Genomic DNA, 18,485 nt, shown 5'->3' on the forward strand with positions numbered 1-18,485 from the left:
GAGATTGGTGAATACTAAAAGCAGCAGAAATATGAGATGACTGGACCCTTACTGAACTCGAAGCATGGGAACCCCCAACAAAAATGTATAATTTGGCAAAATATTTGGACTTTATGATATGTATTGGTATAATTTGGAATAATTAATGTGATATGACTGGATGGTTAAATGAAAACTTAATAAAAATTATTAAAATAACAACAACAACAGACCATTCCCCCCTTTTCTGCTTCCCTCCAATTCTACCTCACGTCTCCTTACCTGGTATCTTCCAGAAGGGCACTGAGCTGCCGCAACAGGGGAGTGCTTGGACTGCTGCCGTCTCCAAGGAGCCGCTCGACGTCCCCCAGCCTGTCCTCCAGGTTGCGCATGCGGCTGCTGCTGGCCGCAGGGATGGGCCCCCCTTCCTTCAGGGCCTGCACTGTGCCCTGCAGTCGCCGCAGCTGTTCCCAGAGCTGTGCCAGAACTGCGTCCCACTGGCCGAAGCAAGGGTGGCAGGGGGAGCAACGGGGGAAGTTCTGCTGGAAGCCCCGCCGGCACTGGTCGCAGCGCGGCCCCGTGAAGCCACCTCGGCACGGGCAGTGCCCCGTGAGACGGTCACACTGCAGGCTCTCAGACCCCATGGGGTCACACTCACAAGCTGCAGGGGGCAAAAACAAGAGGTCATTCCCCAAGCAAGCTTTGGCTTTAGTTTGTTTACGTACCATTTCATTCTGAACCAGTGCAAAAGCCAGTTGCACCGCATTGAAATACAGTGGTACCTCGGGTTACATATGCTTAAGGTTACATACGCTTCAGGTTACAGACTCCGCTAACCCAGAAATAGTGCTTCAGGTTAAGAACTTTGCTTCGGGATAAGAACAGAAATCGGGCTCCGGCGGCAGCAGGAGGCCCCATTAGCTAAAGTGGTGCTTCAGGTTAAGCACAGTTTCAGGTTAAGAACGGACCTCCGGAACGAACTATGTACTTAACCCAAGGTACCACTGTATAAGCACGCACAATTAAAACACACCTTACAAAACATTACAGAAACACAGTATGAGTGGACTCTCCGTGCCCTTACCACAGCAAAAAGACTGATACTGATAAACTATAAAAATAACAACGCGGCTCCCTAATGTGATTTTTATTGGTGATTTTATTGGTGCTCGCCGCCCTGAGCCCAGCTCTGGCTGGGGAGGTCGGGGTATAAATAAAGTTTATTATTATTATTATTATTATTATTATTATTATTATTATTATTATTATATTCTACAATTGGATTGAAGACTTCTATAAACTCGCAACATATGAACAACTTGCATATAAACGCAGACTTGCCATGGACAAATTCAATGATATTTGGAATCCATTCTTACAAATACTGTAATAGGTTAAGATCTGGTGAAGTACAATAACAAGCTTGTAAAGTATACAGTTTTAAGGGTTTTTGCCCTCCCCCCCTTTATTTCCCCTTCTACACGGGTTCTGTTTCTCTTTTTCTTTCTCTTTTGTTTATGTCTCACCATGTTTAGTGCACATATAATTATGTACGTTTTGAACTTTCGATAAAGATGTTTTAAACACACGCACACGATAGAACCATCACTGTAAAACAGCACAGCAATTGTAATAGCTCAATATGCTAAAGATACACAGCCCACGTGTGTTTTTGTGGGAAGACGGGCAAAAGCAGCGGTTATCCCATAAGGTAAAGGTAAACGGACCCCTGACCATTAGGTCCAGTCGTGGCCAACTTTGGGGTTGTGGCGCTCATCTCACTTTATTGGCCGAGGGAGCTGGTGTACAGCTTCCGGGTGATGTAGCCAACATGACTAAGCTGCTTCTGGCGAACCAGAGCAGTACATGGAAACACTGTTTACCTTCCCGCCGGAGTGGTACCTATTTATCTACTTGCACTTTGACGTGCTTTCGAACTGCTAGGTAGGCAGGAGCAAGGACCGAGCAACGGGAGCTCACCCCGTCACGGGGATTCAAACCGCCGACCTTCTGATCAGCAAGTCTAGGCTCTGTGGTTTAACCCACAGCGCCACCCGCGTCATAATAATCATAATCATAATAGTTCAATATGCTAAAGATACACAGCCCACATGTGTTTTTGTGGGAAGACTTGGCAAAAGCAGCGGTTATCCCATAACTCACTTGCAAAGAAGCATCAGCTTGCACAGTTGCCTACCAGTCAATAGACCAGGGGAGGCATTTCTTTAGGGCCAACAATATTGGGGCAACCACCATTAGCAGAGAAGCACAGGGTGCTCAAGTAAGGCATTGTCAGAGAACCTGAGCTTGGAATGCCAGGAGGTGGGGAAGCTCATCCAGATCTCCTAACCCTCATGGGCCAAATTTGACAGGTGGGTGGTGCTAGCCATCTGTCAATCACCTGACCTCACAATGCAGCGCCCACGCACAATGTTTGGAGCGGAAGATTCTCGCTTGCACTGTGCACTTGAACTCACCTAGACATTCCCGTTCCGGGTCTCCCCAGTGATCCTCTTGACAGTGGGAACAAACACGGCCCCCAAAGCCCGGCTGGCAGTGGCATTGCCCTGTGAACTGAAGGAAGAGAAAGGTGAGGCGGTGGTAGTAGGGCTGGAACGCTGGTGCACAAGCCGTCCAGGTGCCTCCCCCTCTTAGACTAACGCTCTCGAGCGCTCGGCCACTTTACCATGTTGCAGTCTGACCGTAACGAATGGGCAGGGTCACAGTTGCACGGCTGACACCCCACGTCACTGCCGAAGCCCCAGAAGTTGGGGGCACACCTGTCACAGTTCTTATCTACCACGTTGGGGCGGCAGGGGCAATTGCCTGTAGTTCGATCGCAGTGGCAGATGCCTTTGGAGCAGAGTGAGGGCAGCGTGCCCTGTTCGTTGCAGGTACAGCCTTGGGAAAAGAGAATTTATCTGAATGCTGCCAGCGTTTTCAAATGTACACAATTTTCCCCCATACATTCAATCAATGTTTCCCCTTCTTCTCTAAACGTATATTCTTATTGTTCTCTTATTCTACGCGTTAAGTCTGCAAGCTGCGCATATTCTGTCAGCTTAATTTGCCATTCTTCTTTAGTTAGGACCTCGCTCGTTTTCCATTTTTGGGCTAACGAAACACAGGCCACAGTAGTAGCATACATAAGGTAAAGGGACCCCTGTCCATTAAGTCCAGTCGCGGACGACTCTGGGGTTTTGGCGCTCATCTTGCTTTACTGGCTAAGGGAGCCAGCGTTTGTCCACAGTTTTTCCGTGTCATGTGGCCAGCATGACTAAGCTGCTTCTGGCGAACCAGAGCAGCGCATGGAAACACCGGTTACCTTCCTGCCGAAGCAGTACCTATTTATCTACTTGCACTTTGACGTGCTTTCAAACTGCTAGGTTGGCAGGTGCAGGGACCGAGCAACGGGAGCTCACCCTGTCGCAGGGATTCAAACCGCCGACCTTCTGATCGGCAAGTCCTGGGCTCTGTGGTTTAACCCACAGCGCCACCCGTGTCCCTCTGTAGTAGCATACATAAATTGATAATTCATAAGTCTGAATTATCCCCAACAAAAAGGACTCTGGTTTTTTAGGGGAAAGTACTTTTAAACATTTTTTCAATTCATTATGGAATATTTACCAGTACTCTTTTACCCTTTTACAAGCCCACCACATGTGAAAGAACGTTCCCTCAACCTCTTTGCATCTCCAGCACTTATCAGATTTAGTCTTATACATTTTAGCAAGCCTACTCGGTGTTAAATACCACCTGTAAATCATTTCCAGGTAGTTCTCCTTCAAAGAATAACATTTTCAATTTCCATCAACCCTGCTCATCTTCACTAGCAAACTCTTATTTGTTCTCTGTTCTCCAGCATCTTGCTGCTGCTTTCTTCACTACCACCTAAAGTGACCACCTCACTCTACCTAATGAAGAAGAAGAGTTTGGATTTGATATCCCGCCTTTCACTCCCTTTAAGGAGTCTCAAAGCGGCTAACATTCTCCTTTCCCTTCCTCCCCCAGGTGAGTGGGGCTGAGAGACTTCACAGAAGTGTGACTGGCCCAAGGTCACCCAGCAGCTGCATGTGGAGGAGTGGAGACGCGAACCCAGTTCCCCAGATTACGAGTCTACCGCTCTTAACCACTACACCACACTGGCTCTCTCTGTTCCATGGACTACAGATCTACTCAAGCCTGCCATACCCTCCTTCCTCTAGCCTGCATGGGCTCCCCCAGCCACAACAAAGCCTGCCAAACACCACTTCTCATTCTCAAATCACAAGTTCCTCCCAGTCACCCTCACAATCCAGGCCCGGCCACCCTACTCACGTCGGCAGCTACGCTGGAAGGCATTGCCATAGTAGCCAGGCTGGCACTCAGAACAGTGGGGCCCGCCAGTATGGTAAAGGCAGCGCAGGCATTGGCCGCTGTGTGGATCACAGGCTTCGGGGTCGCTGGGGTCAATGTTGTTGTTGCACTGGCAGGGGCGGCAGGCTCCACCTTCCTGCTCAGGGGCTCCAAAATAGCCGGGCGAGCAGTGGTCACACCGTGGTCCTGCCAGAGACATGGGGCGTTATTGAGGCGTGGGAGCAGGACATGCAGACCATCACTGCAGTCAAACCAACAACACGTGCTTTTCTAGATGGGCACACGAAGGGGTTGTGGCTCACAGGGCTTTTGCGAGAGAGAACTCGGTGAGATCACTTCCTTTGCTTACCTTGGCAGGAAGCTGTAGCCCTACATATTTCCTTCCTGCCTGGGCAGCCCGTTCTTTCCTCGCCACGCTTCCAAGCTGACCAAACGTATGTGTCTGAGCTCTGCAGCTCAGACACCATTTCTGAACTTGCATTTTGTACTTTTGTGACTTAGATGGTAGTTATAAACCTGCCTTCATTTTGCTTCTGTAACTGCTGCTTCAAGAGCTGGATTATGTAAGTAAACGCTACTTTTATTTCTTCACAAAACCATGTGTGGTTGTTGTTTTTAAGGGGAAGAAAAGGGGCGACAGTATTCCTTAAAGCATTCTGGATTATTGTTTCTAGAAGGTTAAATCAACCTTGTTTCAGCAAATGATGGCACTCTGCTGATTTCACTCACATGAGCAAGGAAGGGCAGTAACTAAACAATATATCCTCTCCTAGAGCCTAAATCCATTCCTACAGAACACACAATTACTTAGTGATGGCCATATCTCCTCTTTTCTCACTTTGGCCCAATGGGAAGTGGAACTCTGTTGAACTGTTTTCACTGACTTTTATCATGACAACTAGAAAGGTTGTTGCCAGGTCAGAAAAATTGGGAGCTCCTTCACCTCTTGTGTACCTCTTCACAATCAACCAATTCTGTTGTGTTTCTGGTAAAGGGTAGAGGTGGGTCTGGGAAGGGCAGGGCCATGGAGATGCTAGAATTCAAGGCAAGACGGAATACTGTACTGCTAGTTAGGTTCAGGGGCTCAGTGGTGCATGTGTTTACATGTGCAGAGAATCAAGAGAAGGGGAGATCGATCCAGGCTGCAGGGCAGGCCTGCACAACTTACAACCCACCAAGCTGAATGCAGTCAACTAGTCACAAATCTGAAAGCCTATCAGGGACTCGGTAAATTTGCTGGTTGTGCCACCAGCCTAACATGTGGAATGCCCATCATCTAGCACAGCCTTTCTCAACCTATGGGTCCCCAGATGTTGTTGGACTACAACTCCCATCACCCCTAGCTAGCAAGGCCAGAGCTCACGGATGATGGGAGTTGCAGTCCAACAACATCTGGGGACCCACAGGCTGAGAACTGCTGATCTAGCAGATTATGACATCTGGGTGGTGGGTGTTCTTTTTTCTGTAAGTCATTGGTTGAACAGGTCATTAATAGCAGGATACTAAGACTGAGTCAGCGCATTAGTCTGTCTAGCTCAGCACTGTTTACTCTGACTGGCAGAAGTTCTGCAGAGTTTCAGGCAGGGGTGTTTCACAGCCCTACGTGGAAATGTCAGGGGTCGAACCCGGGACCTTCTGCTTGCAAAGAAGATGCTGTGCAATTGAGTCACGGCCCTTCATGGAGCACAGCGGCAATCTGAAAGGGCGGTGGAGGTGTGCTAGAGGACAGTCTTGCAGAGGCTGTGCTCTCAAAATGGCAACTTATATAACCGCATCCCTTGCCCTTTCGATACGCCTTACCTGTATAGCCAGGAGCACAAAGGCAAACAATCTGATTGGTTTCCCTGTCGGTATGGCAGGAGATGCCGTGATAGTGCCGAGACCCTGGATACCCAGGGCAAGGGCAGGGACGGCACTGTTGCCCTGAGCCCAAAACGGGGTCTCCATAGTAACCATCCAAGCACCTGTGATGGGGTTAAAAAAGGAGAACAGAGGCAGTAAGAGCAACCTTAGGTGGCGGTGGTTGTTAGTAGTAATTTATTAAATGCCCTTCATCCTAATGCTCAGCAATTAAAAACACAATATTAAAAACAATTCAAAACTACTTACAACCACAAAAGTAGGGTGGGTCCTAAAAATATGCACCTCTTATGTCAAATTATCACCCGTTCTTCCTGGCCACTCTTCATCACAGCTGGTTTTGCCCCAGTATAAGCCTTATTAGTATAATCTGACGCTCCATCCCACAGTTTAGCCTCTTTTCAATGCTTCTCGCAGTGTCTCTCTCCTCCAGTAATCTTCCGGTGGAATCTCCCTGTTTCCTCCTAAAACAAGCTAACAGTGCCTGCTCTAATCTTTTCCTTGAAGGCTGGTATCAGGGGACCAAGCTGTGCTGCATGATTCAGAAAAAAGGTATCTCCTCTTTGTCTCTTTCTTTCTTTCTTTCTTTCTTTCTTTCTTTCTTTCTTTCTTTCTCTCTCTCTCTCTCTCTCTCTCTCTCTCTCTCTCTGTGTGTGTGTCTGGGCAGAACATCCATGTTTGAGATGGAAAAATGTGGGAAGAGGGGCTGTTTGACTCTGACAAAAAAACAACCTGCTGCAATGAAACACTTTAATAAGGGGAATATTTAGTGTTTCTTGTCAAATACCAGCACCAATCTTCCGAAGGAAAGGGACTCTGTCCGTCGACGCTTGTCCATCCCCTCCATCCCATTTTCCAATCCAGAGTCCCCCAGCCATAATGAACTCAGCCCTCCACACTGCAACATTTTATTGCAGTTGGGATCCCGTCACATTTTCCCACGAATCCCACATGCGTACCTCTCACAATGGCGGCCAGCCGTGTAATCGCGGCACCGGAGGCAGGCCCCCGTGTGCAAGTCGCACTCCTCCGAGTGCCCGTTGCAGTGGCAAGGCCGGCAAGTCGGGAAGCCCCACTGGCCTGGTGGGCACTGGTCGCACTGGCGTCCGATGGCACCATGTTGGCACCGGCACTGCCCGCTTACTGGTTGGCAGATCCTGGAGACTGAGCCTTCGGGGGAACAGGCACAGGCTGTGGGGACAAGGGCCAATGCTTTCAGCGTGACAGGTGAGGGTGCATTAAGCATTAGAAATTATGGCACAGTTCTCTGGAAAGTCCCTAATATGGAGATTGCGCCCAATTTCCTGGCACAGGGTATTTTCAGAGAGTTCAACGTGGCAGCTATTGCCAAATCCACAAGACAGGAAGCTCTCCCAAAACACAGCTCCTTAACCTCTAGTAGTAACCACCCAGGCTGAAAGGATAATAGGGGTGGGTGGCAGCAACGTTAAGTGGGTCTAGCTGTGGTCATATTGACCTAGGACCCAGAAGCCCTGGGTTCAAATTCTCACACAGACCCAGGGGGAAAAGCACTAGAGTATTGTGGCAACTTAAAGATTAACAATTTCTAGGTACTGGAGAAGGGCTTTGATTGTTTCTGCTGCAAGAGACTAATAAGACAAGGCTGCCCCTTCAGAAATATCTACCTCACAGGGTGGCTGTTAGGGTAAAATTGGAGAGGAAAAGAGAACCATGCAGGCCGCCCTGAGCTCCTTGGAGAAAAGTTGGAATAATAATAATAATAATAATAATAATAATAATAATTATTATTATTATTATTATTATTATTATTATTATTATTATTTTAAAAAATGAAGATGGTTACTTAATCCCATCTCCTCATCCCAATCTGAAGAGGTTCTCCTTTTTTGAAGGGACTATACATTAAGGTCAGAGAGCGACTCAAATTCACACCATGCTTTTGAAGCACCTTGATAAACATTTCTGCCTTCCATTAAAGAATCATGGGAGCTGTAGTTTGTTATGGGTGCTGAGAGTTGTGAGGAGACCCCCCACCTCCATTCCCCTCATGGAGCTACAATTCCCAGAGTGGTTCAAAGATCAAGGACAGTTCCCTCTGTGAGGGAAATAGGGAGGGTCTCCTCACAACTCTCCGCAGCCTTAACAAAACTACATTTCCCACAATTCTTTGGGGGAAGTCGTGACTGCTTAAAAGTGGTATCATAGATGTATGGCTTGGATGTGGCTTAGGTTAGTCAGGTTTAACCACTGCCTGGAGTTGTAGGAGCTTGAATAATACCTAAATATATAATAACGATAATCCCAAAGAAGACAATCTGCTCCAATCCAGTTCTGTTGCTCAATTGAGGCCTCTTTGACTGGATGGGGCCTCTCAAGCCGCAGAGAATCTGTTCTGGAGCTTAGCACTTGGTCACTGGGGAGCTGAAACTGCTTTTGTAAAGGGAGCTGGTTCCTCAAGGGAATCTAGCTCAGGGGTGCTGTCTCTGGGTGGCGCCTAGTCAGAGCGGGATCTCCTTCCCCCCTGTGTCAGGATCCCATTTGCTACTCTGAGGATCAGTAATATACATAGCTGTCAACCTTCCCTTTTTTGGCGGGAAATTCCCTTATTCCAGCGCCTTTTCCGGCTGCTTCCCACTGCTATCCCAGATTGTTAGATATCCTGTAGACCGTCCCCGGGACAGGTGAGGCTGCTGATCCCTTATTTTCGAGGCTGCTGATCCCTTATTTTCAAATCTGAAAGTTGACAACTATGGTAATATAGCCCAGCCACAGGTTTTCCCCCTCCACTCTCAGAGAAAACTAGGCTTAATCAACAGTTGAGGAAAAGACAAGGATGACCATGAGGGAGGCAGTACATTACTCACGGCTGCAGCCATAGGGTCCGAATCCGTAGGTGCCCGGGACACACTGGTCACAGCGCCGACCCATCACGTTGGGCTTACACTGGCATTGCCCTCCCAGTTTGTGGCAAACACTGCTGGTGGAGCCCTGGGGATCACACTGGCAGGCTGAAGGCGGAAGAAACCACAACGGTTAGGGAAGTAAGCGAGGCGGGGGGAAGACGAGAGGCCCTCACCTCCCCACCCCAATGCCAAGGAGACTGGGGAGAGGGACAAGTGGAGATGCGCTCCAACACACTGAACGCAAGCACATTACTCTAGAGCGTATACACATGAGCAAAAGAGGAATATTCCTGCTTGTAGTAATGTGGTAAAATGCAATATACAAGTTCATAGGGTGAGGCCGCAGGTGGCAAAATAGTGCAGGTTACAATCTAGAACATCCATCAGACAGACAGATGCCACCCAAATCCTGAGAACCTCGGTTTTTGTTATCTAAAATTAGCATGTTTCTATGCCCCATTGTAGTCAGAGATACCTGGAAATATTTCACAACGGTGCTAAAAGCTTGTAAAACAGATGCGCTGCATAATTCCCACTGCAGATTTTTTTTTGGGGGGGGGAGTTGTTTACCTCTGAACTGTAGATTCCTCTTCTCATGTTTCCCCAGTCTTTTTACATAAAGGTGAGCTAAACCGGAGGAACTCTCCTCTCCCATACCAATGCTGGGTTTGCTGATTCTAGGCAGCACCTCACCAACATTTGGGCCTTTAATTTCCACAGCCGCAGTTTAGGAACATAGAAGGCTGCCTTACAGTGAATCAGACCACTGGTTCATCTAGCTCAGTGCTGTCTACACTGGCTGGCAAATGCTGGAGATTGAATCTGGGATCTTCTGCGTGTAAAGCAGACGCTCAGCCATTGAGCCCTTCTACAAACCATCATCCTAGGCCCTGGCAGCAAACTGAACCACCTAGTTCAAGAAGGCTGCAGCTATGGAGTAAGATAAAGGTAAAGGGACCCCTGACCATTAGGTCCAGTCGTGGCCGACTCTGGGGTTGCGGCGCTCATCTCGCTTTATTGGCCGAACCAGAGCAGCCCTAGGCTCTGTGGTTTAACCCAAAGCGCCACCCGCGTCCCTTGCAGCTATGCAGTAGCAGCCTCTCAAAATCTGTGGGCAGAGAAATAGGACTATTTCATCATTATTATTTTTTTTTTCCCAAAGGGAGGATAAATTATTCAACAATTTATTGCAGGTGGGGCTCACCATTAGCAGCAGCACAGCTGCTTCCTTTTTCCTTAAGTTGCTCTAAGAGCGCTGCACTGTGGTCTAAACCACAGAGCCTAGGGCTTGCCGATCAGAAGGTCAGTGGTTCGAATCCCCACAACGGGGTGAGCTCCCGTTGTTCCGTCCCTGCTCCTGCCCACCTAGCAGTTCGATAAATAGGTACCGCTCCGGCGGGAAGGTAAATGGCATTTCCGTGCGCTGCTCTGGTTCGCCAGAAGCGGCTCAGTCATGCTAGCCACATGACGCAGAAGCTGTACGTCGGCTCCCTCAGCCAATAGAGCAAGATGAGCGCCGCAATCCCAGAGTCGTCTGCGACTGGATCTAACGGTCAGGGGTCCCTTTACCTTTACCTTTAAGTAGCAGCAGCAGCAACAACAACAACATGAACAACCTGTCCGCCATTTTGCATTCCCCCGCCATTACCCGAGACCTGGCATCATTCCAGGACTTTGTGCGTTGGTGGAAATGGCACACACACACACACACACAATGGTAGAGACTAGAGAAAAGTATGCAAAGTGGCTTTCTTTCTCAGGCGTAAGAATGTATCACTCACGCATGGCCCCATCATGCATCAGGGCAGAGATGCTGCACAGCAGGCGGGCACAGGTCTCGGCCAGGTCGGGCATGGTGGCCATGCGGAAAACCTCTAGGCAGGTATAGCGCTCCAACGCTTCCCGGCGCTCCACCGCTGCAGGACTACTACCATGGAGCCCGGGCAGCTCCGTCACACGGGGCAGAAGGACCAGCTGTAGCAAGGAGGGAGACACGTCAGGAAAAGTCTGGCCTGGTTGGGACAAGGACTGAAGCTGGCCCAGCTGCTTATGTAGCACACAGGAGGGGACTTGCTAACTGGGAACGTGTGTAGCAGGTCCAGAAATCTAGCTCAGAAGGTGCTGAAGCGCATTCCCAGAAAGACTCTGGCAGCTTCTGCAGAATCTTGTTTGCTTGAGTGGGGCTGGACATTGGCATGTCACTGTTTTTTGAGTGTGCGTGTGTGAAGATTTAAAACCTGGTTCTTTCTCACCGAGTCAACGAGGATGAAGGCTGCAGGGTGGCGCTGTGCCACCCCTGCCCGCTGGAATCGCACGGTGATCTCATAATGGTTCCTGGGCTCGAAACAGAAGGGCCGTGGCAGGAGCACATACCTGGAAGACAAAGGTGAGAGACGGGGAAAGGCGGAGAACACACAAGGGGTAAGACTAGGCGCAAGAGGGTTGAGGAACCCAGCTCATAAAATGCAGGTGTTTGCGGACTTAGAGAGGGTTGGTGGGATCGTTCTCAGCTGCCTTGAGGAGAAAAATGTGGCTCACTTTCAAAGTTTGATGCTGCGGACCTGGCGCATCCACCAGCCTCTGCCATGCAAATTGTGCCTGGATCACATGTGAGACCCACATCCACATCATCATCATTTATTATTTGTACCTCACCCATCTGGCTGGGACTCCCCAGCCACTCTGGGTGGCTTCCAACAGAGATTAAAAATACATTAAAACATCAGTCATTAAAAACTTCCCTAAACAGGGCTGCCTTCAGGTGTCTTCTAAACGTCAGATAGTTGTTTATTTCCTTGACATCTGATGGGAGGATGTTCCACAGGGCGGGCACCACTACCAAGAAGGCCCTCTGCCTGGTTCCTTGTAACTTGGCTTCTCACAGTGAGGGAACTGCCAGAAGGCCCTCAGCGCTGGACCTCTGTGTCCGAGCTAAATGATGGGGCTGGAGATTCTCCTTCTGGTATACAGGCCAAGACACAGTACATTTGCATCACACTTCCCCCACCACCACCACCACAGAACTTCAGGTATACAGTGGTACCTCAGGTTAAGTACTTAATTCGTTTCAGAGGTCTGTTCTTCACCTGAAACTGTTCTTAACCTGAAGCACCACTTTAGCTAATGGGGCCTCCTGCTGCCACCGCGCTGCTGGAGCACGATTTCTGTTCTCATCCTGAAGCAAAGTTCTTAACCTGAAGCACTATTTCTGGGTTAGCGGAGTCTGTAACCTGAAGCGTATGTAACCTGAGGTACCACTGTACTGGGCTGAGGCCTTTTAGGGCCTCGCACTTGGCCTTGCATGCATAACAGAATCTCATCTCCCCCAGCCATGACAAAGATACTGCCTGAGGATGATGGGAGTTGTAGTCCAAAACATCTGGAAGGCACTAGATTGGTGCAGGCTGCCTTACCCTTCAGAAGAGACTGACAGCAGCATTCCCAGGCCATTAGAGGGGACTAGAGAGGCAGTTGGCAGATCAAGGAAGGAGAGAGGAGAGTCGGAGCAGGCAGATGAAAGAGAAGCAAAACACAAGATGAAGAGAGAGGCTGGTGGCTGTTATTTATAGCCTCACTATGTATATTAGTTAAAAGTCCTCTACATATAATATTAGAAGTTAGAAGTTAGTTACAGAGTGGGTTGCTTACTGAGACAACTGTTGGCGCAATTCTTAAAAAAAAATATTAAATAACAACTCATGGGCATAGCCAAGAGGGGGCGAGGGGTAGCTGTACCCCCCCCCAATCAATAAAAATCAATTCGAATCTGAGGCTCTGCCCTCTGAAAAAAGCCTGCCTCCCCCAACAACAACAATACAAAATAATAACCTAATAACAAATTCTTTTCCAAGCGAACCCCTTTCTTAACAGTTATGGCAAGCCTAATAATAATAATAATAATAATAATAATAATAATAATAATAATAGAATAATAAATAAAGCAACAAAACATGCAATGATGCTCATTCGAGCCTCTGATAGTTATCATTACCGATGAGGAGGCCCCTTTGAATGAAAGCCTACTTAGCCATGATATTGTAAAAGGGTTATAATTACTTTCCCCCTGCTTACTGCTCTGAAGTTCCTTAAACTTTCACTAGCCTCCTTCAAATTTATCTTCTTTCCCCCATATTTAACCCATAGTATCTTGGTCAAACGAAGATCATGGCCACTGGGCCCATCACCTCCTGGCAAATAGATGTGTAAGAAATGGAGGCAGTGAGAGATTTTACTTTCTTGGGCTCCATGATCAGTGCAGATGGTGACAGCAGTCACGAAATTAAAAGACGCCTGCTCCTTGGGAGAAAGGCGATGGCAAACCTAGACAACATCTTAAAAAGCAGAGACATCACCTTGCCAACAAAGGTCCGTATAGTAAAAGCCATGGTTTTCCCAGTAGTGATGTATGGAAGTGAGAGCTGGACCATAAAGATGGCTGATCGCCGAAGAATTGATGCTTTTGAATTATGGTGCTGGAGGAGACTCTTGAGAGTCCCATGGACTGCAAGAAGATCAAACCTCTCCATTCTGAAGGAAATCAGCCCTGAGTGCTCACTGGAAGGACAGATCCTGAAACTGAGGCTCCAATACTTTGGCCACCTCATGAGAAGAGAAGACTCCCTGGAAAAGACCCTGATGTTGGGAAAGATGGAGGGCACAAGGAGAAGGGGACGACAGAGAATGAGATGGTTGGATGATGTTCTTGAAGCTACTAGCATGAGTTTGATCAAACTGCGGGAGGCAGTGGAGGACAGAAGTGCCTGGCGTGCTCTGGTCCATGGGGTCACGAAGAGTCGGACACGACTAAACGACTAAACAAACAAACAAACAAACATCTTGGTCATTTTAATCAAAGTGGACATTTTTCACATATACCATTCTCTAATATGCGGGATTTCTCTGCCACCCCCGTCACCCCCAATATTTTGTTTATAGAGTCCTGCTTTGTGCCATTCTTTAAAAAATATTGGCAAGGCTTTTGAGGTTTTTGGTGTGCTCTCTGCCTCTGCCACAAGTCTAAATTTTACCTCATCTTTTTATCTGAACCTGAATAACTGTCTCTGCCAGGGCATAACAATAACCAGCCAACCTCTAATAGCTGTCGGGAGGGGGGGGGACCCTTTGCCTGCAGACTGCACTGGGTCTGCTTTGTTCCGCTGCCTTAGATAATCTTTTTCTGAGGGAACAATGAGAGCAGCTTCTTTCATTTCACCAACCTGCCTGCCAGCGATAAAAGAGGGTGGCAACGATTCAAACCATCAAACTGCTTCAGGGGAAACACTTGTATGCCCCATTTCCTTCCTTCCTTTTCTTTTTAAAACCCAGGAAATGTTCCAAACCATTAGCAAAGAGGGAGAACAAATTTCAAAGAAGACGAAAGGGGATCTTGAAAAGGGGTGGATGAGGAGTAGCCTTTCAGATTTGGGGGCTGAGGGTTTTTTGTTTTCTTGCTTCCCCCTCACTCCCCCAATAGGGCTGCTAGAATACAAATGTGGCAGCCCCAGAAAGAAACAGATTCTGAGGTTCTGAAATTGCACAGGCCTGTCAGATAAGAAGTTCGTCTCTCGCCATAATTCGTTCGCCTATTTGTTAACGTCTTATCCCAGCCTTCCTCTAGAGAGCTCAGAGCCGTGTACATTGGTCCTGCCCTCCACGTTATGATCACAGCCTCCCTACAAGGTAGGCCACTCAGTGAGATTGTGGCCTGAGTGGAGATTTGAGACTGGGTCGCCCTAACCCTTGTCTAGCCCTCCAATCGCTACACGTAAGGGATGTGTTGAGAACGGCAGCACAAATGCCTTCTGCACCCCACTAAGAGCTATGGAAGAAGTGTGGATCAGGGGAAGGTGGAATAGGTTCTGTTATGTACTGAAGTTTTCACCCTGGGCCAGCAGGGGGATACTGTAGATAGTTTTCACTCAGGTCCACATATGCAAATAAGGGATCGAAAGTGACGTTCAGTGATTGGATAGTTACAGAAAGTGGTTACTGTTGCGTTGTAGTGGAGCTCTATATAAGCAGGCTGGCTGAACCCTTCAGTTCAGTTCTGTTCTGGCCTGTGAGTAAACAAGAGCTGTTTAAAGAATCACTGTGTCGTCTGATATGTTCACCCACAACTTAACAGGTTCCATAAAACTAGTTTTTACCCAGAGATGGACTACAGCCCAAAGGGAAGGTTTCCATCTTACCTGTAACCGAAGAATCATGGAGCGCAACCATCTGCTCTCCCCCTCACACACACAAAAAAAGGTGCTTCCAGGCTGTGGCTATTTTGAGGTAGGATTCAATCACTATTTTTGAGGTAGGATTCAATCACATACTGGCAAATTCAGGTTTCACAATTAAAGTTAATTTGGAGCTTTTTCTGCAACAAACTAGCTTCCCCTCTCCCCTTCAAAAACAACCCCAGACTTTTGTGATATTAAAAGTAACAGGGAAAATGCTCTGGGAAGTGTGGGATAATATTTGCCTGACACAGCATCACCTTCCTCACAAACAAATCAGAACGAACGTGCAGTTAACAGGTTGATTGTTCAAACTCAAAGATTGTGTCAGCCATTTAAAATTTTCTAGCTGTGCATTTTGCCCCTCCCTTCCTGGGCTAACCACACAAAGGATATGATTTCCGGAGCATACATAAAGTATCTCCCGTCTACCCCCAAATAATTGTAATATAGAATTGTCTGTTCATTATAAATCTGATACACAATTGCTAGTGTCAATCGACTAGTTAGTCTCTAGGTTCCATGGGACTTTTTGTGTTCCAACTGAGCAGCTGAGAACTAATGCTATTTTTTATGGAAAATGTCCCCTCTTCACTGGGACACTTAGATATACTTGAATATAGTACACAACAATAGGGTAGGGTTGTTGTTTTTTGTAGTGCAATGACCTCACATAATCCATACCCTCACAAGCCCATCACACCTGAAAACCCATTCCACAAATGCCTGAGACAAGAGAAGGATGTACCATATTTTTTGCTCTATAAGACGCACCAGACCACAAGACGCACCTAGTTTTTGGAGGAGGAAAACAAGAAAAAAAAAATTCTGAATCTCAGAAGCCAGAACAGCAAGGGATCGCTATGCAGTGAAAGCAGCAATCCCTCTTGGCTGTTCTGGTTTCTGGGATAGCTGCGCAGCCTGCATTCGCTCCATAAGACGCACACACATTTCCCCTTACTTTTTAGGAGGGAAAAAGTGAGTCTTATAGAGCAAAAAATACAGCACTTTGAAAAATGGTATACTTCTCTACAGATAATACAAAACAAAGAGCGGCAAAGTTAAAAGAAATAATAACATGACAAAAAAATTAAACAAAACAAAAAACACTGAAAAGCCGGAGGATAGGAAATCCTACATAAAACGGTCAGATCCCCTAAATACAACAGGCTATGTACTTGTGTGAATGGAACTGGTGATTAGTAAGATCCCTGCAAATACTAGTTGTTACACTTACGGGAATGAAACTGGTTATTAGTTATAATAATGTAATACAAATAGACAGACAATAGCAGGCTCCAAAAAGGAAACTCCAGCGTAAGAAGCTTGGAATGAGATCAGAGAAGGGAACAGTTAATTGTGCTGTTTCTGTTACATCTTGTAGTACCAAAAGCCACCAGTACGTGTAGAGGGCCCATAGCCAAACCAAAATACCAACTATTTCCTAACCACAAACCCATGAGCTCTCCAGTTAATTATGGTAAAGACTCAGTCAATCCATCAGCAAATACTCAGATAACAGAAAAACCACGTGCTCCGTCAGCTGTGCCAAAGCGCTGCCTGCAACAATCAGGATGTTGAAACAATAAGCATGATTTATTTCTTACAGCTGTAACGTAGAAAGTACAAGTCTACTTGCACTGGTGCGGGGAAGTGTTTTGTAATTTTTGTGTGTGCTTTGTGTCTGTAAAGGGACCCCTGACCATTAGGTCCTTTCGTGACCGACTCTGGGGTTGCGTTGCTCATCTCGCTTTATTGGCCGAGGGAGCCGGCGTACAGCTTCCGGGTCATGTGGCCAGCATGACTAAGCCGCTTCTGGCGAACCAGAGCAGTGCACGGAAACGCCGTTTACCTTCCCGCCGGAGCGGTACCTATTTATCTACTTGCACTTTGACGTGCTTTCGAACTGCTAGTTTGGCAGGAGCAGGGACCAAGCAATGGGAGCTCACCCCGCCGCGGGGATTCGAACCGCCGACCTTCTGATCGGCAAGTCCTAGGCTCTGTGGTTTAACCCACAGCGCCACCCGCGTCCTGTTTTGTGTCTGTGCAGAAGAGTAAATCTTCACTGTTGCCTGTAGGAAAAGCAAACACCTGCAGATAAGACTCTTTATAAGTCTGCTCACAGATAATATAGATACATACACACACCTGCATATGCAATTTTATCTAGCCCCTCATGTTACATTTTCAGGGAAAAGGCCAAGCAAGATGCAAAGCAAAATACACTTCTGGCTCCTGGCTCCTGTTCTGGGAACAAAGTGACTGCAGAGAATACAGTAATTGGCCAAACCTATTTCAGGCTGTCAGCCACACATTATTTTTATAACCCAAGAACCTGAAGTGGTTATTAGTGACTCGAGACATGTAATAAAAACCAGCAATAGCAGACTCCAGTGTGGTAAACAATTTGGAACTGATTTTTTTTTTTTAAAAAGAGGACATAATCCATGAGGACTTGATTTCCAATAAAACTTCTCACTGACATGCTGTGGGTCTCGAGTCAAGGAAGCTCCCTCCCCACACTGTGCCCAGTGGGGCTGCTTCTCCTCCCCCTCCTCCTCTCATTCTTACCTGGAGCTATGGGGTAGGCTCTCCCGATACATCTGCTCGGAGGGCAGCACGTTGCCGCAGCGAGGGCTCATGGGTAACGCCCGCGAGCTGACGCTGACGACAGCTTCCCAATCCTCTGTGGACTGAGAAGGAGACACAGCAGGTTTAAAGCAGCCGTCCCAGAGAATACAATCCCCACCAGGCCCACCAGGTGGACAGCCTCAGAGATAGCCTTGCTGCAAAATGTAATATGGCAAAAAAAAAACCACCACAAAACCCTAGCAGTGGATATTCGCTATAAGGCTAGAGCAGGGGTCAGCAAACTTTTTCAGCAGGGGGCCAGTCCACTGTCCCTCACACCTTGTGTGGGGGCCAGACTATATTTTGAAAAAATAAATGAACAAATTCCTATGCCCCACAAATAACCCAGAGATGCATTTAAAATAAAAGCACACATTCTACTCATGTAAAAACATGCTGATTCCCGGACCCTCCGCGGGCTGGAATTAGAAGGCGATTGGGCCGGATCCCTTAGTTTGCCTACCCATGGGCTAGAGGAAAAACTTGCTTAAGGACCATTTCTCCGCCGAAAACCCGCCAGCTCTTATCCCTTGCCCTACCAGTGACACCT

At 47.5% G+C, this 18,485-nt stretch overlaps 1 protein-coding gene across 3 annotated transcripts in view; it reads right to left on the minus strand.

Moving 5' to 3' along the window:
• Nucleotides 1-18,485, minus strand: part of LOC309524565 (laminin subunit beta-1-like) — a 76,384-nt gene that overhangs the window by 14,234 nt on the left and 43,665 nt on the right. For all 3 annotated transcript variants that reach the window (XM_082209186.1, XM_082209184.1, XM_082209185.1), the window contains exons 17-26: nt 17,876-17,997; nt 11,333-11,453; nt 10,862-11,054; nt 9,042-9,185; nt 7,155-7,386; nt 6,136-6,299; nt 4,297-4,521; nt 2,666-2,880; nt 2,457-2,553; nt 262-640 (exon numbers count right to left, since the gene is read on the minus strand). In XM_082209186.1, the coding sequence (XP_082065312.1) occupies nt 262-640; nt 2,457-2,553; nt 2,666-2,880; nt 4,297-4,521; nt 6,136-6,299; nt 7,155-7,386; nt 9,042-9,185; nt 10,862-11,054; nt 11,333-11,453; nt 17,876-17,997 (1,892 nt within the window). The remainder of the gene's footprint in view (nt 1-261; nt 641-2,456; nt 2,554-2,665; nt 2,881-4,296; nt 4,522-6,135; nt 6,300-7,154; nt 7,387-9,041; nt 9,186-10,861; nt 11,055-11,332; nt 11,454-17,875; nt 17,998-18,485) is intronic.

Source organism: Podarcis vaucheri, assembly GCF_965113315.1.
Source record: "Podarcis vaucheri genome assembly, chromosome: 2".
NCBI classification, from domain to species: domain Eukaryota; kingdom Metazoa; phylum Chordata; class Lepidosauria; order Squamata; family Lacertidae; genus Podarcis; species Podarcis vaucheri.